The 27,891-nt window shown below is 37.2% G+C and overlaps 6 protein-coding genes and 1 pseudogene across 14 annotated transcripts; 4 read left to right on the top strand and 3 right to left on the bottom strand.

Moving 5' to 3' along the window:
- Nucleotides 1-64: 64 nt before the first annotated feature.
- Nucleotides 65-3,199, top strand: LOC104733343 (cysteine-rich receptor-like protein kinase 19). Of its 2 annotated transcripts, XM_087479317.1 has the most exons (7): nt 65-947; nt 1,067-1,204; nt 1,302-1,423; nt 1,908-2,118; nt 2,209-2,446; nt 2,531-2,684; nt 2,771-3,199. In XM_087479317.1, exons 1-7 carry the CDS (start codon nt 110-112, stop codon nt 3,086-3,088), a joined length of 2,019 nt encoding a protein of 672 aa, XP_087335443.1. In that variant the 5' UTR covers nt 65-109; the 3' UTR covers nt 3,089-3,199. The 2 variants fall into 2 exon arrangements, with proteins under 2 accessions (XP_087335443.1, XP_019089061.2); XM_019233516.2 differs by having other exon boundaries at nt 68-947; nt 1,908-2,446.
- A 555-nt stretch (nt 3,200-3,754) lies between these two features.
- On the bottom strand, nt 3,755-6,934 carry LOC104733342 (cysteine-rich receptor-like protein kinase 21). Its single transcript, XM_087479315.1, has 8 exons — nt 5,880-6,934; nt 5,509-5,640; nt 5,323-5,385; nt 5,110-5,234; nt 4,804-5,014; nt 4,480-4,717; nt 4,229-4,382; nt 3,755-4,126 (listed from the first exon to the last, which is right to left on the bottom strand). Exons 1-8 carry the CDS (start codon nt 6,757-6,759, stop codon nt 3,794-3,796), a joined length of 2,136 nt encoding a protein of 711 aa, XP_087335441.1. The 5' UTR covers nt 6,760-6,934; the 3' UTR covers nt 3,755-3,793.
- A 485-nt stretch (nt 6,935-7,419) lies between these two features.
- On the top strand, nt 7,420-10,490 carry LOC147930319 (cysteine-rich receptor-like protein kinase 22). The gene is made up of 7 exons (XM_087479316.1): nt 7,420-8,448; nt 8,553-8,684; nt 8,798-8,919; nt 9,012-9,222; nt 9,437-9,674; nt 9,762-9,924; nt 10,014-10,490. The coding sequence occupies exons 1-7, from the start codon at nt 7,581-7,583 to the stop codon at nt 10,263-10,265; spliced, it is 1,986 nt and encodes a 661-aa protein (XP_087335442.1). The 5' UTR covers nt 7,420-7,580; the 3' UTR covers nt 10,266-10,490.
- Nucleotides 10,491-10,746: 256 nt separating this feature from the next.
- Nucleotides 10,747-13,423, bottom strand: LOC104731144 (cysteine-rich receptor-like protein kinase 24; annotated as a pseudogene). The gene is made up of 7 exons (XR_015575066.1): nt 12,647-13,423; nt 12,407-12,526; nt 12,147-12,268; nt 11,837-12,047; nt 11,502-11,739; nt 11,260-11,412; nt 10,747-11,168 (listed from the first exon to the last, which is right to left on the bottom strand). The product of XR_015575066.1 is annotated as a cysteine-rich receptor-like protein kinase 24 (transcript).
- A 176-nt stretch (nt 13,424-13,599) lies between these two features.
- LOC104731143 (uncharacterized) lies at nt 13,600-15,596 on the top strand. 2 transcript variants are annotated; one of them, XM_087479314.1, is made up of 6 exons: nt 13,600-13,733; nt 13,828-14,101; nt 14,439-14,505; nt 14,613-14,661; nt 14,907-14,951; nt 15,094-15,596. In XM_087479314.1, exons 2-6 carry the CDS (start codon nt 13,886-13,888, stop codon nt 15,158-15,160), a joined length of 444 nt encoding a protein of 147 aa, XP_087335440.1. In that variant the 5' UTR covers nt 13,600-13,733; nt 13,828-13,885; the 3' UTR covers nt 15,161-15,596. The 2 variants fall into 2 exon arrangements, with proteins under 2 accessions (XP_087335440.1, XP_010448720.1); XM_010450418.3 differs by lacking the exon at nt 13,600-13,733 and having other exon boundaries at nt 13,758-14,101.
- A 1,855-nt stretch (nt 15,597-17,451) lies between these two features.
- LOC104731142 (eukaryotic translation initiation factor 3 subunit A-like) lies at nt 17,452-21,450 on the top strand. 6 transcript variants are annotated; one of them, XM_019233382.2, is made up of 13 exons: nt 17,452-17,627; nt 18,190-18,244; nt 18,331-18,492; nt 18,620-18,988; nt 19,072-19,101; nt 19,199-19,426; nt 19,507-19,668; nt 19,767-19,988; nt 20,094-20,237; nt 20,382-20,561; nt 20,667-20,747; nt 20,853-21,054; nt 21,154-21,450. In XM_019233382.2, exons 2-13 carry the CDS (start codon nt 18,215-18,217, stop codon nt 21,279-21,281), a joined length of 1,938 nt encoding a protein of 645 aa, XP_019088927.2. In that variant the 5' UTR covers nt 17,452-17,627; nt 18,190-18,214; the 3' UTR covers nt 21,282-21,450. The 6 variants fall into 6 exon arrangements, with proteins under 6 accessions (XP_019088927.2, XP_087335438.1, XP_087335439.1 ...); XM_087479312.1 differs by having other exon boundaries at nt 17,452-17,944; XM_087479313.1 differs by having other exon boundaries at nt 17,452-18,029.
- Nucleotides 21,451-21,665: 215 nt separating this feature from the next.
- LOC104731141 (gibberellin 20-oxidase-like protein) lies at nt 21,666-23,025 on the bottom strand. The gene is made up of 2 exons (XM_010450416.2): nt 22,619-23,025; nt 21,666-22,516 (listed from the first exon to the last, which is right to left on the bottom strand). The coding sequence occupies exons 1-2, from the start codon at nt 22,963-22,965 to the stop codon at nt 21,889-21,891; spliced, it is 975 nt and encodes a 324-aa protein (XP_010448718.1). The 5' UTR covers nt 22,966-23,025; the 3' UTR covers nt 21,666-21,888.
- Nucleotides 23,026-27,891: the final 4,866 nt, after the last annotated feature.

Raw genomic sequence — 27,891 nt, 5'->3', positions numbered from 1 at the left:
CTTGACTTTGATTTTTCCTCGTAACTAGTAAAAAAAGGCTCTATTTCACGCTAAATCTATCACAGAGAGAACAAAAATCAATTTGTTTTCATATATCGGATTCTTAGAGATGATAAACACCAATCGAAGAAAACCAATCATATCTTCTCGCGCCTCTTTCATCTTCCTTTTCCTTTTATTTTTCCTCACTATCTTCAAAGCTTCTGCTCAAAACCCTTTTTACCTCAATCGTAATTGTTCAAACACGAAAACTTTCACAAGAAACGACACTTACTTCACCAATCTCAATACCCTCTTGTCCTCTCTCTCTTCCCATAACGCCTCTTACTCCACCGGTTTCCAAACCGCCACGGCGGGACAAGCCCCCGACAAGGTCACAGGACTTTTCCTCTGCCGCGGAGACGTGGCGGCGGAAGTTTGCCGTAGCTGCGTCGCCTACTCCGTTAGCGAATCCTTAAAACAGTGTCCAAATGAGAGAGAATCCGTGTTCTATTACGAGGAGTGCATTCTCAGATACTCTCACAAGAATATTCTATCGACCGTAACGTACGACGGATATTTACTCATGGAGAACACAAATAATATTTCTTCTAATCAAAATCAAACAGACCAGTTTGTAGGTTTAATGTCGTCTACCATGAACAGAGCTGCCTTCGAAGCAGCCAACAGTTCTAGAAAATTCAGTACGATAAAGATCATATTAACCGAATTCCAGACAGTATACGGGTTACTTCAGTGCACTCCGGATCTTACAAGACAAGACTGCTTAAGCTGTTTGCAAAGTTCCATTGATAGAATACCTCTTTATCAAATCGGAGCAAGATTTAATTATCCGAGTTGTAATGCAAGGTACGAGGTTTACCCGTTCTACAACGAAAGCGCAATAGAAACACCACCAATATCAGCCCTTCCCCCGGCTTCAGATCCTTCTCAACCACCACGACCTGGTCTGACCATTCTCTTTTCAGTTGATTACATGTTTCAGCACAACTTTGTGACATTCCAAGATAAGCTAAAACAAGGGTTGATATGTTGTGATCTAATACAAAAATATATGTCAATACAGGAGAAGGTGGAAACTCCTCTGTCATAGTTATCGCTGTTGTTGTTCCAATCACCGTCCTTTTTCTTCTTTTCATAGCTGTTTTTTGTTTCCGGACTAAGAGAAAAAGGACGATTTATGGGACAGAACCACTAGCTGGAGGTAGAAAGACTCTTCTCATAATGTCTATGTTATTAGTTCCAGTGGTTATTCTACTATGTTATTATTTTTAATTCAGCTGTTGAAATTGTTTCTACAGACAGAGATGATCTTACAACAGCAGGGTCACTTCAGTTTGATTTCAAGGTGATAGAGGCAGCAACAAATAAATTTTCGCAGAGTAACAAGCTTGGTGAAGGTGGATTTGGTGAAGTTTACAAGGTACTATTACCATTGCATAGGGGTCCCACTGTAGCTATTTATCTATAAGTAGTTTAGAGTTTGAAACCTTGGAAATGCTCTGAGTTGTGTGAACCATTGTCAAATACCTCACCACTCTCTCTGTTTTGAACTGAAGAAAATGGTGTAAAGCTTGATACTGGAAACCGAGAGAGTGGTGAGGTGTTTGAAAAACTCTTACCATGAGTTGTTTCGAATCAAAACCACAATAACTTTCTTTTTGTTTCACCACTTGAAGAATCATGTAAATACTCTGTTTCCCCTGTTTTTAAACCAACTCAAACACACATACTTTGAGCATCAAGTGCAATGAACTTATAATCTTTTCTTTACCATCACAGACAACCCATTCTCATTCCTTATTGTACAGAGCTGAGCAAATTCCAGTCCTTAATTATCTTTTTTTCAATTGTTATGAATACTAACATGCAGCCTTCCCATATTTAACAATAAATTACTCTTGTAGGGTACATTTCCTAGTGGATTACAAGTTGCGGTGAAGAGGCTATCGAAGACATCAGGACAAGGTGAAAGAGAGTTCGAAAACGAAGTTGTTGTTGTTGCCAAGCTCCAGCATAGAAATTTGGTAAAGCTACTTGGTTATTGTTTAGAAGGAGATGAGAAAATACTTGTCTATGAGTTTGTGCCTAACAAAAGTCTTGATTACTTCCTCTTTGGTCAGTTCACTTTAATATTTGGCCTAAAGATATGTTTTAAAAACTCCATGCCATTCTTTGTTAATAACATTTTAATTATGAATTATGAAGACTCTACGATGCAGAGCCAGCTTGACTGGACAAGACGATACAAGATCATTGGAGGAATTGCTAGAGGAATTCTATATCTTCATCAAGATTCAAGACTCACGATCATACATCGTGACCTCAAAGCCGGTAACATCCTCTTGGACGCTGATATGAACCCCAAAGTTGCAGATTTTGGAATGGCCAGAATTTTTGAAATGGATCAAATAGAAGCCAATACGAGAAAAGTAGTTGGAACCTAGTAAGTTTTTTTCTCTTGCCATTATTGCCTCTGTCCACTGTAATATGCATCTATATTAACTCAAAAATATAAGCATTGTTTCAGTGGTTACATGTCCCCCGAATATGCGATGTACGGCCAATTCTCAATGAAATCAGATGTTTATAGCTTTGGTATATTAGTTCTTGAAATTATAAGCGGCAAGAAGAACAGTAGTCTCTATCAAATGGATGGTAATGCTGGAAATCTGGTTACATATGTGAGTATGCACCCTTAAGACTTCCAATTTTTTTTTGTGCTTTTTGTAGCAATGTTATAAGTTCTTATTGTTATAATGTTCAATAGACTTGGAGACTGTGGAGGAATGGGGCGCCATTAGAGCTTGTGGATCCGTCATTTGGAGATAACTTTCAAACAAAGGAAATTACAAGGTGCATCCATATCGCTTTACTCTGTGTTCAAGAAGATGTTGAAGATCGTCCAACTATGTCAACGATCGTCCAGATGCTCACTACTAGCTCAATCGCTCTCGCCGTGCCTAGACCACCTGGATTTTTATTCCAAAGCAAGCATGAACAAGCAGAACGAGCAGGTCCATATATGGATACATCTGCTCTCTGTTCAGTCGATGAAGCTTCCATTACTCGTCTAGATCCTCGTTGAAGACAAAACTATTCATAAATCTAAACATGCTATACATGATTCTAGACTATTATAATCTACCGTGAACAAAAACTCGTCTAATTAAACTGGTTACATTGTTTATTTTCTTTATGTGCCCGGATAGTAAGAACATGATGATTTAAAGTTTGGCTTCCTTTAACAAGGAATAAGTCTAATTTTCATGAGATTAAGAGAAATCACAGATTACTCAGTTGAGGTCAACTAAGCCGGCAAAAGAAACAAATATTTCCAAGCATGTGAGAGACTTGGATGCGGCCTCCCCATGAAAACCTGATAAATCAATTGCAACAACAAGAAATAATAGCTCAATTATTCTTTTCTTCCTTCTCAAGTAATAACTCAAATCTTAAAGCGTCAGTAGTCTCAACTTTATGAAGAAAAAACAGAGAATTCATTCACAACTCTTTTTTGCATATTTGCTTCGAAATAAGGTCATTTTAGTTTTGTTTTGAATGGCATAAAATACTCAATATACAGAATTTAATATTTTTTTCTTTGTTGTGTAATAGAAATTTTGTTTAGAAAAAAGTTTCTATATAACTTTTTTTATTATTATTTTAGTATTTTTTTTAATGTGCATGAAAGGTGGTGTCTAAACCACATTTATTGTCAAAGAGAGAGGGATAGAGTATTGTGTTTTTGGGCTTATGAAAAAAATGTATATGTTATTCATTAGCCTCAATTTTAACGAGGTCTAACACTCGTGATCGACGCATCATCGACTGAACAAGTAAAAGACATGCTAGTAGACGGACCAGGCAGTAATCTCTCGACTAATGGGTCCGGCTCGGTTCTTTCCCTAAAGAAAAATCCAGGTGGTTGAGGCACAGGTAGAGTAATTGAAGCATTAGTGAGCATTCGAAATATTGTAGACATGCTTGGACGGTCTCCTGGATTTTCTTGAACGCATAATAACCCTATGTGGATGCATCTAATGACTTCATCCTTATCATAGTTCTCCCCAATGGCTGGATCTACGAGTTCCAACAATGATCCATTGTTTCGAAGCCTCCAAACCTATTTATGCATTTTTCAATAAACTGATGTAAAGAGCCATGATCACTTTTGAAAGGAGAAAAAAAATATATGAGATTGCATTGGCGGTTTAATAATACTCACATGTGTGACCAAGTTGCTTACTGAACCATCTATCCTATGGAAACTACTATTCTTCTTGCCACCAATAATTTCCAGAATCAATACTCCAAAGCTATACACATCAGATTTCGTCGAGAACTGCCCATTTGCTACATACTCAGGTGGCATGTAACCGCTGCAAAATACACACCACATATAAATCTTAGTTTTACTACCAACAATAAAAAAGGAGCCATCAAGTTTCAGATTATATCTAAATGCCAATTACTTACAATGTGCCAACTACTCTTCCTGTATTTGCTTCGGTTTGATTAACTCTAAAGTTCCTAGCCATACCAAAATCAGCTATTTTTGGATTCATCTCGGCGTCTAAGAGAATGTTGCTGGCTTTGAGGTCACGGTGTATGATTGTAAGCCGTGAATCTTGATGAAGATAGAGAATTCCTCGAGTGATTCCCTCAATAATGTTGTGCCGTCTTGCCCAATCCAGTTGAACCCTCTTTACCGGGTCTACACATATTACCCATTTCCCATTAGACTAAGAGATAAGAGGTTTCACATAATATATAAGTCTATATGTCTCATTGGTCTCTTACCGAAAAGGAAATGATCGAGACTTTTGTTGGGAACAAACTCGTAAACTAGTATCTTCTCTTCTCCTTCAGCCGAAAATCCGAGAAGTCTAACAAGATTTCTATGCTGAAGCTTTGCTACAAGAAGCACCTCGTTCTTGAACTCTTTCTCACCTTGATCTGATGTTTTAGATAGTCTCTTTGCAGCAACTTCTGTTCCATTCGGGAACATACCCTGCTCATTCGTATGATCACCTTTAATTACTATCAGAATTAGGACATGAGTTTATCATGCAAACAAGTAGTTTAGAAAATTTAAGAACAGCATGCCTTGTAAACTGAACCAAATCCACCATGACCAAGCTTGTTACTCTTATGAAAATTGCTTGTTGCAGCTGTAATTTCTCTAAAATCAAATCGAAGTGAACTTGAAGACGTTGTAATATCATCCGCAGCTGCACAACGATAGCATACATAATAGTGTTATGATGTACAGTTTCCAAGGGACATTAACATCTCCAACTCGTCAATTAATACTTTTACCATCATGTGGCGATGCACCACCATAAGTCCTCCTCGGTCTCCTTGGAACAGATAAATAACCATCTAAAAAGCAACAGAGTATAAGAAAACAACTCACAGAAGATGGACGTCGAATAATAATGATTTTGCCTTCAAGCTCATAATATTTTGAGAATGGGTCGTTCTAGCAAACCATTGGAAACTCACTTGCACTTGCAAATGCTTGGTAAGTTTTTTTCCTCCTAAAAACAGCAAATCCAAGAGCAAGCAGTACAGTTGTCACGGCAATGGAAACTAATGCGATTGCCACAATACTTCCTGTAGATAAATTTTTGCCATCTGCATGGAAGCTGGTCACTTATAGAGTACATGCCCGTTTGATTATGTGAACAAATATTTTCATATAATAATTTATGCAAACGGAAAACGCAAAATTATTTCGTTCTATGCTCGTATGCATATGAAAAAGAGAGAAAAAGAAAAAGAAAAAAAAAAGCAAACGCAAACACAAAGAAACAGTCGATACCCAACCTAGAAACAGAGAAGACAAACTTTAAAATGAAAGCTTCAATTCGTACCTTTCTTAGTTGTGCTGGTTTGACCGTTAGGTAATTCAGGAGGTGTTGGCAGATTCCCGAATAATTGCGGAAGTGGACGTAGATCCCATTGCATGAAACAGCTCGTCCTCGCAATATAGCCTCCTTGTATCGCACGGCAGCATGACCTATTATTATCCAGAAATTGTTGTAGACACTCGTTGCAGGTCGACAGGGTTAGGTCTTTATTGCATTGTGCGATTGCATATATGGTTGGGAATGGGGACGACCCAAGCTCTTGTGTGCTGTTGGCGTACAACAACATATCAACCTTGTTTATCACGCGACGCATCAAAGTCTGCCAGGTAGTTTTATACTCCGTCAAGTTGGCTCGGATATCTTTATACTCCTTATAATCTGACCACATCAATCCATAATCAAGCGGTCCGTGAATCAAGTGGTTTGAGTAGCGTACCAAACAAACCGAGTCTCTATAACTCCAGTCTATAGCTTCCGTCTGGTTAGGACATGTCTGTAGCAAGCTATCAGACACACTCTTGATACATTCATAACAAGCCTGTGTTGTAGTACCTCGGCTACACAACCCTAGACCATATGCTATGTCTGGACCGGGCTGGAACGGAGTCTTGTAGAAGCATTCATTAGCCGTGACACGGTTAGGCAGAGACAAGAGCATGGCTCGGAGGTTTTTCTCGTAACGACCATTATTGGCTTTGAAAAAATCAGATCTCTTAATGCAGGTTGGTGCAGAGACAGCACAAGAGCTTATTAGCAGTAGCACAAACCAGAAGACTGCTGGCAAGTCGACCATCTTCTTCTTTTGCATCATCTGTTGATTGTCTTGTTTGTAACCTCCAATCCTAAATTTAATTCTTGCAGAGAATAGTATTCTCAAAAGCATCTCTCATAGGCAGCTGTTTCAGAATATGAATTAATGAATATGATTTGAATAGTCACTAAATGAATATGATGTGTGACCACGAGTAAGTCTCATTCTTCCCTTCCTCTCAATCCACTATACGTTTATTTGTCAAAACTCTGTTTAAGTATTTGGTTCATTAGAAACTAATATCCGCAGATACACCATTCGAATCAATATTGCTTTATTTGCGAAACTAATGACACTGACGCATTAGTTGAAAAAAGGTAACACGACGAATTAGCCCAATACTCATCACCTGGTCCCCTTCCAACTCGCTGAGTTCTAGTAATTTTTGTGGTTCTAATCGTTTCATTGCTGCTAGAGTCAGCAGTAGATGACAGCAACAAGAGATAACAATGTGCGACGACTAACGAAAAAAAAAAGGACAAATACACTTGATAATTCGTTTTGTTGTCATTAGTGACAAGCTACAATAACCACATGTTCGTTTGTTGTTATCGGCGATTCAGAGATACATTTTAACTTTTGCATTAGCAATTGTTTACAATCTATTATTGTCTGATAAATGCCAAGGAAAGTAGTATAACTTCATTCGGAAAATATGACACCTAAATGTGTCGTAGTTGTTGTCATGCACCCATAATAAGTAAACGAAGTGACTCGTCATTTTATTGGTCCATATTTGAAATTTCAAACATTATTGACTTTTGCTGCCCACTATGGAGGTTTTGGGACCACGTATCAATTCGGTTGATTATTAGTTTAAACTAAACGGGTTAGTAACAGATACATGCGTGAGTACTAAGACATATGTTACAGCTATAATCTTTTAAGGCAAAATGAAGCAGAGGAGTTTCTTATCAATCCTCTGTTTTGTCCTCTTAAGCTTTGGTGTTGCCTCTGTTTCAGCACAAACATGCATACAGAACCGTAAGAGTTTCATACCCAACGGTACATACGATTCAAATCGCCGTCTCATCCTCTCTTCTCTTCCTTCTGATGCCGCGTCTCAAGATGGTTTCTATTACGGTTCCATTGGAGAAGAGCCGAATCGAGTCTATGCATTAGGGATGTGCATCCCGAGATCAACTCCAAGTGACTGTTCCAATTGTCTAAAAGGCGCGGCAGGGTGGTTGATACAGGACTGCGTCAACCAAACAGACGCATATTATTGGGCACTTGATCCAACTTTGTGCCTTGTCCGCTACTCCAACATTTCTTTCTCAGGATCTGCAGCTTATTGGGAAACTGAAACGCAGTATTTGGTCTTAAACACTGCGACCATCGCCTCAAATCTATCAGAGTTCAAGACAACTTGGGAAGGATTGACACTTCGTATGATTGCTGCAGCTTCCACAGCAAGCAGCACACCATCGTCCAGTAATAATTATTACAAAGTTGATTTTGCAAACTTGACAAAATTCCAGAATATATACGCGTTGATGCATTGCACACCAGATATATCCCCGAGTGATTGTGACAACTGCCTGCGACAAGGCGTACGTGAGTACCAGTCATGCTGTGGTAATAACACAGGAGGCTATGTTATGCGGCCAATCTGCTTTTTCCGGTGGCAATTGTTTACATTCTCAAAGGCTTTTGGTAACATTAATTTGGCTCCAGCTCCTTTTCCTCCTCCGATGAGACGTCCTATGACTGCGCCACAACCACCTTCCGCTGGTGACCGGGGCAAGACGCCAGACAATAGTAAGTCCTTGCAAAGTTATGACAAATAAAGGTAAGTATGTAACAGACTAAACTATGACTTTAAGAAAAACTGAAATAGATTCAAACTTTTATGTCATGAGCAGATAGCAGAGGAGTTTCAGCTGGACTTGTAGTGGGGATTACTGTTCTAGCAGTTGTTATCGTCTTGATACTTGTTGTTTTAGGGTTTTTTCTTTGCTGGAGGAGAAAGCCATTGCAAGGAATTGAATTTGAATGTTAGTTTTTTATGATTTATCCTTTTAATTGGTATTTTTCATTATAAGCATATATTGTCTCTTAGCCAAGAGATGAAGCGAGGAAGCATTACTAATACAGCCTTTCCTTGCAGCTGATAGTGATGTTTCAACTAAAAATTCATTGCAATACGATTTTAAGACAATTGAAGCTGCAACGAATAAGTTTTCGAAGAGTAATAAGCTCGGCCAAGGTGGATTTGGCCAAGTTTACAAGGTATAAAAGCTATATCTGTTTGCCAAATTTGGTAAGTTAAAATAGATAGGCTAAGTTACTTGTACTTTTCTGTTTCTTTAATTGCTATGTAGGGTAAGTTTTCAAATGGAACAGAAGTTGCCGTGAAGAAGCTCTCGAAAGTGTCAGGACAAGACACAAAAAAGTTCAAGAATGAGGCTGTTCATGTATCAAAAATTCAACATAGGAATCTGGTTAGGCTTCTTGGCTTCTGTTTGGAAGGAGAGGAAAAGATTTTGATCTACGAATTTGTTCCCAACAAAAGCCTTGACTATTTTCTATTCGGTATAGTTTCCTAAACAATTTGCTTATTCAAATGACCCCTTCTTTCTTTTTTTTTTTAAATATAATACTAAATTAGACTCAAAGAAAAAATAGAGTTTTTACAACTAGTGCAACTTGTGTTTGAGAAAACTTAAATAAGAGAATCTACAAAAATAAAGTGACCCCTTCTACATACAGCTTAAGAATAAAATTGGTTTTACATGGAGATATGCAGATCCTGAGAAGCAAGGTGAGCTAGACTGGACTCGGCGATACAAGATCATTGGAGGGATTGCTCAAGGAATTCTACATCTTCATCAAGATGCACAGCTCACAATCATATACCGTGACTTCAAAGCAAGCAACATTCTCTTCGATGCCGATATGAACCCAAAAATTTCAGATTTTGGAATGGCCACGATTTTTGGAATGGAGGAAAGTCGAGGCAATACGAACTGGGTAGCTGAAACCTTGTAAGTTCTGCTCATATATAATAACCGATAAAACTGAATATCGTTAATCCCTGCCCTATTTTTTTTACCTGACTTGTATGTTTTCAGCGTGTACATGTCACCCGAGTACGCATTGCATGGCAAATTTTCCATGAAATCTGACGTTTATAGCTTTGGAATCTTAATACTTGAGATTATAAGCGGAAAGAGGAATAGTAACCTCTACCAGATCGATGAAACTACGACGACTGCTGGCAACTTGGTCACCTATGTGGGCATAAAGACCTTAAACTATTTGCATTTTTAGTAACTCTAAACATTTGACAGTGTTAATAAACATTTGACTGTTCATTGTGTTAGGCTTGGAAGCTTTGGAGAAATGGCTCGCAACTAAAGCTGGTGGATCCGTCCATTGGAAGGAACTATCAGAGTAATGAAGTCACCAGATGCATCCATATCGCGCTTTTATGTGTTCAAGAAAATCCAGAAGACCGTCCAACGTTAGCAACCATTATCATGATGCTCACCAGTAACACAATCACTATGCTAGCACCTCGCGCACCGGGCTTTTTCCCGCAAAGCAGGCGTGAACTAGACCCACTATCTGAGTGATTAGAGTCGGTTAGTTGAAATATGAACGAACAGATTTTTCCTCATTTAGTATGTCCTCCACATATCTGAAAATTAAAACACATAAAAATATCCAGACGGTATTTGATATAAAGTTTCTCTGTCATTTTAGGCTGTAAACTATATAAAGCAATATATCCAGTTCTGTAAGTAACCTTTTGGCCATATATGTTTTACAGCGTAATTGGAATTTAAGAAAATTATTTAGAGGTTTTACTCTCTTCAAATTGATTAAAATTCTCTTATCAGCACTATGATTGTGTATCATACAATAATTAGTTACTTGACTAACTAATATTTGTAAAGTCAAGTGTAAATGGCAGCAGATGGCTGAGTCTTGTGGCTGTGGCATCACATGTTCGGAAACCAACACCAAGACCAATCAAGGGTTAAACCAAAAAAAAAAAAAAAAAACTTACGTTGAACTTGAAGCTCAATTGATTACTTATGATGGCACTAAAGGTTAATAAAAAATGCGAAAAAGAGCATGTTAGATAATTCAGATAATGTGTGCATGTTTAGCATATTTGGTTTTTATACATATCAAACTTAGCCCTGCTTTCAGCGAGGACTAAGACATGTGATCGATACAGAACAAGCAAAAGACATGCTAGTAGACCGACCAGGCTGCAATCTCTCAGCTAATGGGTTTGGCTTGGATCTGACCCTAAAGACAAATCCTGGTGGTTGAGGCACATGAAGAGTAATTGAAGTATTAGTGAGCATATGAAAGACTGTAGACATAGTTGGACGATCGGCAGGATTTTCTTGAACACATAACAACCCGATGTGAATGCATCTAATGACTTCATTTATATCATAATTCTCCCCCATGGCCTTGTCTATTAGTTCCAACAATGATTCATTGTTCCAAAGCCTCCATACCTATACAAGTTATATATCAAGAAACTAAAAATGTTGAGAGCCATGATCGTTACTAGACAAGTTTGAGATATGGCATTGGAAATTTACTAACATATGTGACCAAGTTGCTTATAGAGCCATCTTGTTCGTTGAAGCTACTATTTTTTTTCCACCAATAATCTCTAGAATCAAAACTCCAAAGCTATATACATCAGATTTAGTCGAGAAGTGCCCATTTGTCACATATTCGGGTGGCATGTAACCACTGCAAAATGCAGCGTCATATCACTTTCAGTTTTATCATCAAGAACAATAAGGACAAATTGATTATAAGTAAAATGGACAATTACTTACAATGTTCCAACTACTCTTCCTGTGGTAGCTTCAGTTTGGTCCACTCTGAAATTCCTAGCCACACCAAAATCCGCAATTTTTGGGTTCATATCGCCATCTAAGAGAATGTTAGCCGCTTTGAGGTCACGGTGTATAATTGTGAGCCGTGAATCTTGATGAAGATACAAAATCCCTCGAGTAATTCCCTCGATAATATTGTACCGTCTTGTCCAATCAAGTTGACCCTTCTTTTTCGGGTCTGCACAAATCCCATATACCAAACAATTAGACTATATATGAGATCAAGAACCAATGTTTCAGAGAATATGAACCCTGTTACTTGTTTCTTTTCTTACCAAAGAGGAAGTGGTCGAGACTTTTGTTAGGCAAAAACTCGTAGACTAATATCTTTTCATCTCCTTTGACAGAATACCCGAGAAGCCTAACAAGATTTCTATGTTGAAGCTTTGCTACAAGAAACACCTCGTTCTTGAACTCTTCTTCACCTTGTCCCGACGTTTTAGACAACCTTTTCACAGCAACTTCTGTTCCATCCGGAAACGTTCCCTGTGGATTAATATGATCTTCACATCATTGTCAGCAAATGTTTTTCTTTTCTATCTAACACACAAAAAAAAAAAAAGTACTAGAGACAAACTTATATACCTTGTAAACTTCACCAAAGCCACCATGACCAAGCTTGTTAATATTATGAAAATTACTTGTGGCAGCTTCAATTTCTTTAAACTCAAACTGAAGCGAACCTGAAGTTGTAATATCATCCGCAGCTGCAGAACAAAAGTATGCATATATAGTGTTTATACCGGTGAGAAACAGAGGAAGAGACAAAAAAAACTGATTGAAGATCTACATTTTGGGAGTGTTTTAACCCTCAACTTATGTTACCAAAACATGAGGAAACTCACTTTCAGTTTTCTTTGCTCTGTACGCTTGTATCCTCTTCCAAAGAACAAATCCTAGAGCAAGCAATAAGATGGGAACAACGACAACTGCCACAATAGTTCCTGTAGAAATGCTTCTGCCATCTGTACGAACCCAACGAACAGAGCAGAAATAGCTTCAAAACATAGTTAGATATGGTTATAATCATATGACCTGACCACAACAAGGATTGCAAAACATGGACACATGGTCTTAACTCTTACCTTTTTGACGAGGAGGAATACTATCGAAAAGTCCCAAGAAGGGATAAATCTCCCATCGAATGAAACAGCTTGGCCTAGAAATAATGCCTCCTTGTCTCCCACTGCAACACGACCTATATTCAATCACGTTTTGTTGTAGACACCGGGTGCAGTTTTTAAGAGATAAGTCTTTACTACATTGCCCAAAACCGTAAATGGGTGAGCCAGTCGACTCAAGCTTCCGTATTCGGGCTGCATAGTACAAAGAGGAAGCTTGTTCTATCACATCAATCATCATAGCCTCCCATGTGATATCTAAATCCGTCGAGTTAGCTTCGAGATCTCTGGTAAAGTTATCACTCCGCAGACTCTCCATTCCGAGGGATCCATAAAAGTAACGGTCTGAGTAGCGTACAAGACAAACTGTTCTACTATCCATTCTCCAGTCTACAGCTTCTCTCTGATTAGTACAATTATGCAACAATATAGCAGTCGAAGTGATGATACAATCAGAACAAGTGTGTGCATCCGTACCTGGGACACACATCCCTAGACCGTATGCTCTGTTTGGATATTCCCCGGTCGCTGTCGTGTAGTAGAAGTCGTCATTAGCTGTGACCTTAGAAGGAAGAGAAGAAAGCAAGGCCCGACGGTTTAAGTCGTATGTATCATTTGGTGTGAAAAAACCAGATCCTTCGAGACATATACGTGCAGAGACATGACAAATGCTCACGAGCACAAACCAGAAGATTACTGATAACTTGACCATTTTATTCTTTTTCCCTTTGTGTGTTTTGATATATGAAAATCAAAATCCACCAATCTTGGAATATATATAATTTTTTTATGTACGACTCAGGGATTTCATTGTCAATTTGACAATATCTTGCGCTGTACGAAATTGACTAATCATATAATTGAATTTTTCTAACGTAGACTTTGGAATTTTATATGAGTCCTCACTTGGTCAGTCAATGGCTGAGTTAGGTCGTCACCCAATAACGGGTTCCAAACTCACAAAACTAGCTCGAGTGTGGTAATAATACACCGAGGATATCCTTTTGAAGCTCATGAATCAGTCAAGTCATGCTTATGAAAGCCTGAAAGGGTATCATATTGAAAATTTTAAAACATTGGGGTGTTATATAAAGTGATAAAATAGTAGTGGGTGCTTTTTTAATTTCTTAAAACTTGGAGAACAGATTCCAATCTTGACTACTGTGTCGTTACCGAGAGGCAGCATCGAGTACTCACCGGAAAATGGACGCCGGAGCTAAAATTGATGTGGTTGAGGCGGTTGAGGACGATTCGGCGACGGAAACTGGTCCGGATCAAGACCACGGTGAAAGATCGGAGTCGTCTTCGTTGAAACAAGGGGAGATTTTGAGAACCCTTGCTACGGTGGAGAAGGATTCTCAGGCAATCGCGGAGAGCTTTGCGTCTCTTTTTGTTTCCCTCCGATCAACTCTCTCTGAGGTTAGACTAGAGTACGCTTCTATGAATTGATGTTTTCGTTCGTTGGTTACCACATCGTTGCCGAGGAACTATGACATTTGGGAGAATTAGAGTCGAGGGTTCTGAATCGAATCAATTTTGTTAATTTCTTATAAATTAAGAAACTTTAGGGCTTTTTGCTACAATTTTGGAGATTTCATCAATAGATTGAAAACCAATTTCAAAGTTTATGTTTTGAGCTATTGAAGGTTCCTTTAATCTTTTGCTGCTTGAGATTATGTGATTCTTGAGATGTTAGTGGACGATTGAAACGATTGTGCTAAGTTTTTGTTCAATGGTCTTTTGACTGTTGGTATAGGCTACTGGAAGCTCAGTTGACCACATGAGTTGCTTTGGTGATGCAGCAGGAAGGCTTCAGGAAAGTGGTAAGGACACTGCTTGTTTTTGAGCCTAATTGGTTATTCTATTCTTTATTGGGGACTAAGAGGAATGGTTTCAATTTTGCTGAACAATTAATTTTTGACTTTGTCAGCTTTAGATGCAGCTACCAAAGGGAACCGTTACATCAACTCTTGCCTCAGGTACTTTCATAATTATCTTGATATTAGTCCAATCTGATCACAGAGCACACCGAATCTGTGCCCCAAATACGTTGCTTATTTACTCGAGGATATATAGATATCTTGCCCTTTGTTTCATCTGAAGTTTGATTGTGATTCCTGACCCTTGACCTCCAACTTTCAAAATGCATTCACAACCGTTTGTGAACGAGTTTTTCTGTTTTTTTTGCTTCCGAGATGATTTCTTTTTTTTGCTCTACATGCAGATTAAACGAGGAAGTTAAAGGCGTTGAGAATTTGGCGGCTCGGTTGTATCCTTATTATTGTTATTTGCGTGTCAACCATGTTTGTGCCTGAATGTTGAACACGCAGACATACTATTTCAGTTCAAAGCTTTCTTAATCTTGGTTTCGTCATTATTTGTTGTGGAATCCTTGATAAATCAATCTGCAGAAAGCACCTGAGGAGAAATGTGGATGTTCTTGACACGGCTGTGAACAAGCTTCTCCGGCCTCCATGAGAAGTCATCAGTTTCTTTCAAAGACTTGGATGTTTTTTGCTTATTCTTTCACAGACTTGGATCACTTATTTCTCGTACATAAAGATATTGATTTTCCCAATCAAGGATGACATATACATCAAGAAGAGAAACAACCTTCTGTTCTTCAAGGATCTTCTAAACAGTTTCTAGAAGTGCAAAGCTTCATCATGGTATAATGCTTCATACACCATCTTCATCGTAAACTACTTGAATCTCTATAACAGTGTGGTTTATCAACTAGTATCAATTTAGTAGCTCCTACCTTCTAGTGATCTGACTGTTCATGTGTGTTTCCAGTTTTTGATTTGTAGCTATGCCATTTTTCGTTTGATTTTGTTGTATACCAAAGGAGAGATCTGGTGCTACTCTTAAATCCACTGTTTTACAAGTGCGCTAGTTGCATTAAAACTCTCAACATATATGTTTCCAACTTTACATATTTTCAAGGGTTTATGCTTTAAGAAAAAAGGAAAACAATAAACCCTATAAACCCTTTTTGTAATTTATTATTTGTAAATAAATACAACTGCAAAAAACAAAATCCTACTAGGTACTAACCCGCACATAGTGCGGGATAAATCAGTTTAAAAAAAATATTATAGTAAAATTATTATTTAAGATTTAAGATTATTTATGTAAACAAAATATGTAATTGAAGTTTATTTTTCGTTTATTCAAATTTGCGTTTATTTTTTGTAAAATAAGTTTCACCCGTGAAATATTTGAACTTAGAAAAGAATTTAAGTTGGTGTAGAAAGTTTTGATATATTTTTGTGTTTCTAAAAAGCAAATTCATATATTTTATGTTTCACATTATTATCTATATCACTATACCATTAAGTAGATAAAATAATATTTTTAGACTAATCGGTTTAATTTAAACTAATCTTAAGTTTAAAAAATGCAATGAGAAAAATGTATAAAAGTGGTAAACAAATGAATAATTTTTTTTATTGTTTGTGAAATGTAATTTACTTCTAATAATTAAATATGTTATGAAATTGATAATTAAATACATTTATGGATTTTAATTGCTGATTAAATCTTTGATTTTTTAAAACTAATAGAAAAGAACATTGCCTTATATTTGTCAATGACATATTTATGTAAATGATAATGAGATGTAAGAATATTTATTAAAAAAGACACAAGAGCTATGTGAGCGCGACACATCAGCATTTTGTGAGAGTGCTTCTCTATTAATATATAGAGGATATGTTATGAAATTGATAATTATACTAGGATTTAACCCGCGGTACACCGCGGGACAAATATTTTTAATTTTTAAAAGGGAATTTAAAATTTATATTATATTTATTTTTTATTTTATTATTGTTTTATTAATTTAAAAAATATAAAATTTTACAGGTATTTGATATAAATATTCAAAATATAGGATTTTGTAGTTTTTTCTAGGTTTTAACCCGTCTGGTATATGTATAGTCTAGTAATACATTTGTCTCCTGGTACACATCTAAAAGTGTTTTAAAAAAAAAATATAATTTCACTTAACTTCCTATATGGGATTAATGCCAACCCGTCTCACCAAAATCAAAATAACTTTTTTATCAAGTTTAATTATGTTAATTGTTTTACCAAATTAGCATATTTTTATAGTTTATAAATTTTCCATGTAAATATATATAGTTTATGATAATTAATAGAATTTTAATTTTTTTGGTAATTCTTCAAAAAATAAGAAATAAATCAAATTATATGGGGGGTTTTCAACATATTTAATGTGATATTTTATAATTGGATTTTTGGTTTAGGAAATTTATTAATGTTAATATAATTATTGATATTGTAAACTTTTATTATGGAAAATCTGTTGTATATCATTTAAATTTGAGAGATTCTAGCATCCATAAAAATAGTTTTGGAGATTTAATGGGTTAAAACTTTAATGGCTAGAGTTGTTTTTGGAAAAATCAAAATATATAGATGTTGTTAAGATTTTATGGCAATAAATTTAACAAATATTAGTCAATTTAAGAAAGTTTAGTATTTGAGTTTCTCTGCAAAGTTATTTATAAAATTGTTTTAGGGGTTAATGTTGTAAAAAAAAATTAAATAAGTAAAATTTAAATGGCATAAACCAAAATGTACTTCAAAAATGTTAATATAGATACATTTCTGGATTTTAATTGCTGACTAAATCTTTGATTTTTTAAAACTAATGAAAAGAACATTGCCTTATATTTGTCAATGACATATTTACATAATGAGATTTAAGAGTATTTATTAAAAAAAAAAGATACAAAAACTATATGACACATCAGTTTTTTTGTGAGAGAACTCGTTTATTCTATATAAAGTTAGGTTTCGTGCCCTCTCTTTCTCTCGCACCCTCGTTATTCTTCTCCCGCAAGACTGATTGAATCTTTTGTTTCTTCGGATTGATTTCGTTTGTATTTGTGTCGAATCATCTACTATTTTCCGCTGGGTATGTCTTCTACACTCGCTCAAAAAGTTTTGTGATACAAATAAACTCACAATCGCACAAACACACCAAGAAATCAACAAACGATCGATTGAGTATTCATTAAACACCAAATCGACATAGCTAGCTCTCAAGATGAGAGAAACCTAGCAATTGAACAGAGCTATTTTTTAGAGTTTTTACAAGTTTTTCTATCAAATGATTCTTTCATAATCTTGCAAATGAACTCCTCGGCCTCTTTAACCTTCAGCGTCGTCAATGGTCAACAACACAACGTCATTGGCTCCTTCCCCTCCAATCAGATTCCTCAAAACCTCCACGTCAGCCACATTCAAACTATCTTCTTCTTCTCTCCAGCTAACCCTTCTTTCCTGTATCATTTTGATAGTATGAATTGAATCATGGGTTTGTGCGAGAACTCGTGTGTCTGTTTCTAAATCATAATAAGTTTCTTTTTAGATTCTGAATATGTTTCCATTGATTTAAACTGGTGGTTTTGTCCAAGTTTCAATCTTTATCTTAAATTTGATGATTTGATATTCATAGAAAGCCATCCTTGTCTCAGGTTATATAGTCTGAAACTCTGAATCATGGCGATTTCTACCAAACCAGAGAATGCGGTTAGTTCTCCTGCGACGACACTACGCTTGTTAGCTTTTGGTTTTTTAGTTGGTCAGTTAATTTGATGTGTGTTATTATCTTGTAGATGCAACATAAAACATCCCAGTTCTGTAAGCAGTATAACAGAACAAAAGAATTCCATAGAGCAAGAGACCGACCTGATATGTTGGCGCCCGAGAGCTTGCAACGTTATCTGGACACAAGATTTGAACAGTTGGAAGTTTCTACTGAGCTTGGACTTTGGAAGGTATGTTTGTGTGTCATTGTGTAATATGCCAACTCTGTCTTTCTCTAATCGTTCTATCCTCTCTATCTGTTTTGGTAGCAATGATCTAGAATATTTTCTTATGTTTGATGTATCATTCTACTCGCAGGAAGCTTTTCGTACTGCCAAAGATATATGTGGCTTAATGTGCATGGTCAAGGAAACGCCCAAGTCATCTTTATTGGTGGTTTACTATTCCAAATTGACTGAGATCTTCTGGAGTTCTTCAAACCATCTTTACCATGCTTCTGCATGGTTTAAGTTGTTTAGCTTGCAGAAGATTTTCAATAAGAACTTAAGCCAGAAGGATTTGCAGCTAATAGCGTCATCTGTTGTCTTGGCCGCATTATCTGTTCCACCATATGGTCTGTCTCACGGTGCATCGCAGTTGGAGCTTGAGACTGAGAAAGAACACAATTTGAGGATGAGCAACCTCATAGGGTTTAATCTTGAACCTAAATTCAAAGGCAGAGATATGGTAACATCAAGTACTTTGTTTTTCTAATCCCATATCCTTTGTTTATGGTTTGCTTTTTCTAATTTCATCCATTTTATTTGCAGCTTTCCCGGGCATCACTTCTGTCAGAGCTGGTGACTCTCTAGCAGCTGTACTTCATAGTTTGAGTTGTTTATTCTGTGATGTTTTATTTTCCTGTGGTAATGTTGAGTTTGATTTATCCTCCATTAGGTTTCAAGAGGTGTTTTGAGCTGTGCAACACAGGAGGTCAAAGAGCTTTACCGTCTCTTGGAGCACGAATCTCACCCACTTGATCTTGGTCCCAAGATTAAACTTTTGTTGGATAGAATTTCCAAACTTGGTGGTGAACTGTCTTCAGCTCCTTCTTTACCAGAAGTACAGCTCTCCCAATATGTTCCCTCTTTGGAGAAGATTGCTACTCTGAAGTTGCTTCAACGGGTAAGTGCACTCTTGTTTTTGACCTGGTGTATAGATTTCTATATGTACGATACTTACCATTCCATATTGCAATTTTACAGGTTTTTAAGATGTATCAGGCAATCACAATTAAGAATCTAGCTCAGTTGGTCCCTTTCTTCGACTTCTCAGCCGTTGAGATGATAGCAGCTGATGCTGTAAGACACAATTTTGTTGACATGAAAGTTGATCACATAAAGGGTGTTGTAATTTTTAGAAATCTGGTGAGCCTCTCTGCTTATATCAGTCTCTCATTACTATAACTTTTTGATACTTTTTTTGGTTGATGTTATTTTGTTTCATCCAACTATTTGTGTATCAGAGTATTGATTCTGATGAGCTGAAAGATCCTCTGGCTGATTTTGCTGAGACTATGAGCAAAGTAAGAGCCATGTTATTTCCTGCGCCAAGTAAATCGTCACAGCTTGGTGACATAGTACCAAATCTAGAAGAGACTGTTGAAAAGGAGCAGAAAAGACTACTTGCCCGGAAATCAATCATTGAGAAGAGTAAGGAAGAACAAGAGCGTCAGCAACTAGAGATGGTATTTTTCCTACATGAACTGAAGCATCATTCATACTTCTTCTGTCTTTCTTTATCGTTGTGTCACTTGAGGACAAATTCTCTGTTCTGTGTTTTGGTTTTGAAGGAACGTGAAGAGGAGGAGAGGATGCTTAAGCTTCTGAAGCTAACCGTGGAGGCAGAACAGCAGAGACTTGCGTTAGATCTTCAGGAGAAGAGGAGACAGAGAATTCTTAGGGAGATAGAGGAGATTGAGCTTGAGGAAGCTCAGGTAATGCTTGAGGACACTGAAAAACGTCATAAAAATGGAAAAAAGAAGACACTTTACGATGGAGTAAATTTTGTTTGAAACAATGGTTTATTAGTACACCTGTCTTTGCATGTTTCTATATTGACTTTCTTTAACTATATGTAGGAGAAGGTAACAAAGCAAAGCGTGATAGATAAGGCCATGAGTGAGAAGCGCAAGAAAGATCAAGAAATGGAGAAGAAGCTCCAAAGACTTGCCAAAACTATGGATTATCTGGAACGGGCAAAGAGAGAAGAAGCTGCCCCGTTGATTGAAGCTGCTTATCAGCAACGATTGGTAGAAGAGGTAAGGAAATTTATTCTTGGAGTAGTTTTGAATCTTTACATATTAGTTCTTACTTCTGAGTTTAGGCGTAAAAAAGGTCCTTATAGTATCTTCTATTTTGTTTAGCGTGAGGTCGAGCTCAGGAAGGAACGTCAAGAGAGTGACCCGATGGAGAAGAAAAGGTTGGCGAGAATGTTGCATAATAAGGTCAGTTGGCTTTGTTAAGTTGTGTATAGTGTATCTTCATATGTAGTAATCACTTCTTGCAAATTTTTTCTTGTCAAGTAACTCAAAATTAAATTTTGTTTCCAGGATATATTCCAAGAGAGAGTGATTAGTCTTCGACAAGATGAGTTTGAGAGGCTAAGAAAAGAGCAAGACGAGGGTATTTTCCAAATGATTCGAGCCAGGAAACAAGAGTCGGATAATAAGAGAAAGCAGATACATCATTTGAAATCTGAAGAGGAAAGGATAAAAAAGCGTCAAGAAAAAGAGGAAGCTCGTCAGCGTGAAGGTAAGCTCCTCTTTTCATCTATATGCAACACCATCTGATGTGCATGCTCCATGCCTGCTAGATATTTTGTTTGACTCTTTAAATCTTACGTGTCTGCAGAATCTGAGAAACGTAGAAAGGAAGAAGCTGAATGGAGAGCTAAGTGTGATGTAATTGCTAAAAGGGAAAGGCAGAGAGAACAAGAGATTATTGAAGAAAGGTTGAGGGTAAAAGCTCTGTTGGGATAATAATATTGGCCTTGACGTCCATAGAAAAAAGGATTTGATCATTTTTGCTCATTAGGCCTCAGTGAATAATATGTTAGTCATGATTTTCCAAATATTTAAACGTCTGTAAGACATCGTTCTCATTTGGTTTTGCTCCAATTAATGCTATATAGTGGAGTAATACTGATTATCTTGAAGTGGAAGCAAATTTAACTTAGCTGTGGTTTCTTCTAGAAGCAAGTCAAAACAAATTGGTCTAGACAAACTATAAAATCTTGGGTAAAAAAGTTGTGTTTAGTGCTCTGCTCAAGTCCTTTTCAGGACACAATCATTGTGGGTCACTCTTATGCTTCTTTGTTCACATTTAGAACTGAAGATGATTTTAGCTTTGACAAGTGCTCCCAATTTGAATTAAACATGTAGAAAAACCTCTGAAGCATTACTTTAGATGGTAATAGAAAGACTCGGAACATTTTTAATACACAAATCTAAATCCAAAAGTAGCTTTGGATTCCACTAGTTATAATATATGATATTGCATGACACTCACAACAAACTGTATGCTCTTATACCTTTCTCCTTCAGGAACCGGTTAAGTGATCTCTCAACGGAAATACCGGTGTGGTCTCTAAAAATCATCTGGTTGAGCCAGCTCAAGTCCAGCAAAGTCTTTGACAGTGTAACCAATCTTCTCAAACTTCCCTACTTCATTACTCTGTCTAAACTTCAGATACTCCGAACACTTAAACGACTTGTAGCTCCTACAGTTTCCCTCACCTACGATTTCTTGAGGCGCAAGTATCACTTTCTCATCCTCAAAACAGATGAAAAACGCCAGAGAGACTCTGTTCACCAACTTTCTCAATACAACACGATGTTCAGACGATCTCAGCCGTCCGTTACTCCATGCTTGCATAAGATCTCCGATGTTAACAACAAGGAGATCCTCGCACGGATTTATATCGATCCATTTCTCTTCCTTAGACCTCATCTGAAGTCCACCAACGGAATCTTGGTAGACTATTGTTATGCAGCTCATATCCGTGTGCATCCCGAGACCTTCAACGAGCTCTTCTCGCTTCTCTACGTCAGGTGGAGGTGTGTAGTTCACTAGCCTTAAGTATCCATGACAGTTGCTAAACTCAGTTTGGTATAATCTCTTCCCTGTTTCGTCTCCTAAGGTCATCATCAAGAGAATCTTTATGAGTCTTTTGGACAAGTAGTCCATTTTAGTTCCGTATTCTTGCAGTGTTTCTCTGAACAAAAACAGAGGATAGGTAAGAGTGTCAGGCCAATAAAGAGATGTAAAACACAGAATAGGAAAGAAAAAAAAAACTTATTTTAGTTCTAATGACAACCTTAGCTCTGGTTTATGATGATCTTGGAACAAAACATCTTCAGAAGCTTTGGCAGAAGTAGAGAAATCAGGTCCAGAGACAACAAGGCTTTCGAAATAAGGAGAGGCGATGTACCGAGGAGTATATGGAAAGGGACCAAGCTTGAGCTTTGATTCAAGAGGAACTTTGAAAACATCTCTGGACAAGGTACATGTTTTGTTGAACATTTCTTTAGAGATTCCATGATTAGTGACATAGAAGAATCCCCACTCTTTACAAGCCTGAGAGAGAGAAGACAGAACAGAGGACTCAATCGGTTGTGTTAAGTCTAATACAGGAAGTTGCAGAGAGGATTGAAGTTCAGACATTATATTATATATTTACTTGAATTTTAAGGGTTTAGGGGTAAAGAGTAGGGGTAAGCTATGTTAGGCATAAGGTATCTATATTTAAGACATGATTACAAGAAGCTTTTAGATTTATTTTAGACAAAAGCAGTAGCAGTAGAACCCACATATTTTGGTTATCATTATGCCGGTATAATTAGAAAAGGATTGTAAATCACGATGATTTGATTGTGACATTTTACAATTATAGTTTCATTATTTGCAGCCTCAGAAGTCATAACCATTAATATTGCAAAAAGTTGTAAAGATTCATGAAAACTTGATTATTCATACTAATTAAGCATATATAAGAGTTAGTTATCTTTGGATCATAGATTATATCCCAAGGCATCCTGCAGGACTTCCATAGTAAACAGGTCTTAACACGTTTAAGAAGATTCAGGTCTTAAAGAATAGATAATTAATACACAAAGTAAACTTTTGAAAATATGTAACTGATCCTTTTAATTAATGCAAAGAGATCCTAAGAATATGTTAACTAGAATGTGCATCCTCCTGGTCCTCCATAAAAGATAGCATCAGTCCAAACTTCGCCAAACAGTGGTTGGTCTTTTTTTACTTTGTAACATTTCGGGGTGCTTGAGAATGTCTTTAGACTATCAAGCGGTGGAGTCATACCTTCCAATCCAAAATCATTATATACTACAAAACCATTCATATAGGCTACTTTGATGTAACTTCTATATTCCGGAAAATGTCCACTTCCCATACTTGGGCTCTTCTCTTTCACTGGACTATATACTTCTCCTCCCCATGACACCAAATTTCCTCCATGGCCTAAACCTGAATCTGTGAATAATGATTTTGGCCAGTATCCAACATAATCATCGAACACTACCAACCACCAATTTCCTGTAACGTGATCCTACTTAAACAAGATAGGTTACTAATTCATTCAATGGCCGGCCTAGACAAGCACAATTCACATTCATGAAACTTCTCAGATAAAGAAATTTGTGGAAGGTGATGCTACCTTATATATTTTGATTCCTCCTGTTGAGAAATTAATCGGTTTAATATTGGGTTAAAGTATAATTGGTATCTTGTAAATACACAATTTATAAATTAACCACAAATATATAAGCCAACTAAATAAAACACTCTTATATTTATTTGTAAATCACTCACAATACAAAGTTTATAACTTATAGTAAAAACACTCAAATCTCACACCACTCGTTATTTTTCCAAACCTCACACACTCTCTTATTTATATGTTGCTTAGTATTGCAACTTCTCTTTATTATATTGGATGCTATGGGATGATTTGCTCTCGCTTGATCTCTCTCTATTTATAGGAAGCTTGCAGCCCACTTTTGTTGACAAACATAACAACCACCACTTCTTATTTCAACAATAGAAGCACCGTCCTATTTAATTACCTTCTCTTTTTGACTTTCAGTAAATCTTTGTAGCACATGTGAAAGTGATGATGAATTACTTTTAACACTCCCCCTCATTATCAACTTTCCTTGTGCGTGTAGTCATTCCAAGTAACATTCGAAATCCGATAACCTTAGATGCAGATAAGCTTTTTGTAAAGATGTCTGCAACCTGATCTTGTGTCTTGATTGGTTTCATGACAATATCTCCTTGAAGTACCTTTTCTCGCAAGAAATGATAATGTACCTCCACATGTTTTGTTCGAGCATGAAAAACAGGATTTTCGGCTAAACGAACTGCTGACAGGTTGTCACAGTGTAATGGAACTCCATCTTCTATCGGTTGGTTTAAATCTTTCATGAGTTGAGTCAACCAAGCACATTCTTGTGTTGCCATTGCTCCTGCTCTATATTCTGCTTCTGTGGTTGAAAGAGAAACGGTAGGTTGTCTCTTACTGCACCATGATATAGCTCCAGAACCAAGGTTAAATACATATCCAGTAGTTGACCTCCGAGTGTCATGATCTCCAGCATAGTCAGCATCGCAATAACCATTGAGCTTACTTTGTACTCCTTTCTTGTAAAGGAGTCCCCAATCAATCGTGCCTTTGATATATCTCAAGATTCTTTTAACTGCTTCAAGGTGTGGTTTCTTCGGTTTCTGCATGAACCTGCTAACAACGCCTACAGCGAAAGTTATGTCGGGTCTAGAAAGAGTAAGATAGATAAGACTACCTACGATTTGTCGATACATTGTTGTATCATCCAAGTCTTTTCCATCATAGGCACACAACTTCAAATTTGGCTCCATTGGTGTAGTGATTGGTTTACACTCAGCTAACCCAAACTTCTGAATGAGATCTCTTGCATATTTCTGTTGACCAAGAAATATGCCGTCTTTTGTTCTTTCAACTTCCAATCCTAGGAAGTGATTTAATTCACCAAGTTCTTTCATTTGAAATCGAACAAACAAGTTTTCCCTTGTCCTTTGAATCTCGCCCGTGTCATCTCCGGTGATGATTATATCATCGACATATACAAGAATAATTGATAATTTTTCTCCTTGAATCTTCACGAACAGACTCGAATCTGATGGGGCAACATGATAACCACTTTGGACTAAAAACTCCGCAATCTTCCCGTACCATGCTCTAGGCGCCTGCTTTAAACCATACAAAGCCTTCTTTAATTTGCACACATACTCTGGTTTTTCGTGATTTACGAATCCTTGGGGTTGATCAATATAAATTTCACGATCAAGTTCTCCATTTAGAAAAGCGTTCTTCACATCCATCTGCCATAAATTCCATGACTTACTTGCGGCTAGTGCTAGTAGCACACGAACTGTGGTTATCTTTGCCACTGGACTAAATGTCTCATCATAGTCTATACCATACTCTTGAGAAAATCCACGTACAACTAATCGGGCCTTGTATCGTTCGATTGTACCGTCTGGAAGAGTTTTCAGCTTGTAAACCAATTTGCAGGATATTGGTTTAACACCTTCCGGTTTAGGCACTAAATTCCAAGTTTGATTTTGTTTTAGTGCCAAAATTTCTTCTTCCATAGCTTTTCTCCATTCTGGATTCCTTGACGCTTCTTCGAATGTAGTTGGCTCTTTAACTTCAGCATACGCAGCATTTATGTACTTTGGATTTTTACGTCTTTCTCTTATAGACCTTCGTAGTTGAGGTTGTACTGGCTCCACTTGTTGTTCTTCTTGTTGAGTGGTCTCCACTTCATTTGGTGTTTCATGAACACCTGTTTTCCAAGGGCTTCTTGACTTGGATCCAACGTTCGATTGAGGTGACGGTAACTGTTCTTCTGTGTCTTCATTGCCAGGAGACGATTCTAGTTGTAACTTCGTTTGTAATTTTTCTTGCAACTCATGCGTATCTGGTAAAGCTACCTTGTTTGCCCACCACGAAGATGCCTCATCGAATACAACATTTCGTGAGACATATATCTTGTTTGTATTGGGATCACAACATCTCCAGCCTTTCTTTTGTTCGTCGTATCCCACAAAAATGCAGCGAATGGCCTTCTTGTCAAATTTACTGCGATCTTCATCGGCAATAAAAACATAGCACACACATCCAAATACTCGAAAGTAACTGACCGTTGGTTTCACATCATATAACTTCTGAAATGGTGAAACAAACTCCAATCTTGGTTGTGGCAGCCTATTGGTGATATAAACACCCGTCTTCATGCATTCTGCCCAAAATCTTGTATCAACGTTCTTAGCGTGCAGAAGACTTCGACAAATTTCTGCGAGGTGGCGATTCTTTCTTTCGGCTACTCCATTTTGTTGTGGAGTTTTTGCACAAGTGAGTTGTCTCCGAATATTAACCTCCTTAAGGTAGTTGTTAAACTCGTTTGAAGTGTATTCTCCTCCATTATCAGTGCGTAGGCACTTGATCGTTTTACCGAGCTCACGTTCTACTGTGGTCTTGAATTCTTTAAATTTTTCTAAAGCCTCATCTTTATGCTTTAGAAAATAAACCCATACGTATCTTGAAAAATCATCAATAAAGGTTATCAAATATTGATAACCACGTGTTGATGGTTGTTTGATTTTTCCCAGCAAATCTGAATGAACCAGCTCCAACGGCTCCTTAGCTTTAAAATTTGAATCCTTGTAAGGCAATTGATGTGCCTTACCATATTGGCATCCTGCGCACACAATCTCATGGTTCATCTCAAGTTGTGGGAGTCCCTTCAACATCGACTTCTGCATCATAATCTTTAATTTGCTGTAATTGACATGTCCGAGTCGTGCATGCCACAAGTCGCCAGTGTCACTTCTCCTCGTTTTTTCAACATAGGCTTCTTCTGCTGACATCACATAAATAGCCCTCATTTTTGGTCCTTCTATGAACGGTGTGCCAATAATTTTTAATTCTCGATACACCTTCACATCTTCTGGACCAAACAGTACGTAGTTGCCTGCACTTGTGAGTTGGGGTACGGATAACAGGTTCTTCTTCATTCCTGGGACATGGTAAACATTTCGAAGTTGAATTTCTTCATGTCCATTCTTTTGTGGTAGATTTGTCTCACCAACATGGGCTATTGGCAATTGTGTGTTATCAGCTGTTATAATAACACGATCTCCATTGTATTTTGTGATGTTCACTAATTTTGACACATCTCCTGTCATATGATTTGAACACCCAGAGTCAACGATCCAATCATTTTTGTAGTCGACTGAGTGATCGCATACAGCGGTGAGTGCAAATTCTTTTATTGAGTCTTCCTCTCTTCCATCATCAAGATCCACTTCCTCCGCAAAGAAAGAAGTTTCAAACTCCCAATCTTCTTCTCCATGTCCTTCATTCTTTGAACTTGTGGCAGCATTTCCTTCAACTTTCTTTGACCAACAATTTCTTGCATAATGTCCCTTCTTGCCACAATGGTAACATGCATCACTTTCATTATTATTTTGTTGCCATCGATTCTGACCACCTTGATTATTTTGAGCTCCTCGAGCTCCCCCTGATTG

This window comes from Camelina sativa, chromosome 12, assembly GCF_030686135.1.
Source record: "Camelina sativa cultivar CO46 ecotype springtype chromosome 12, ASM3068613v1".
Lineage (NCBI taxonomy): Eukaryota > Viridiplantae > Streptophyta > Magnoliopsida > Brassicales > Brassicaceae > Camelina > Camelina sativa.
Note: the sequence above shows the minus strand (reverse complement) of the source record. Positions and strands in the feature narration are given on the sequence as shown.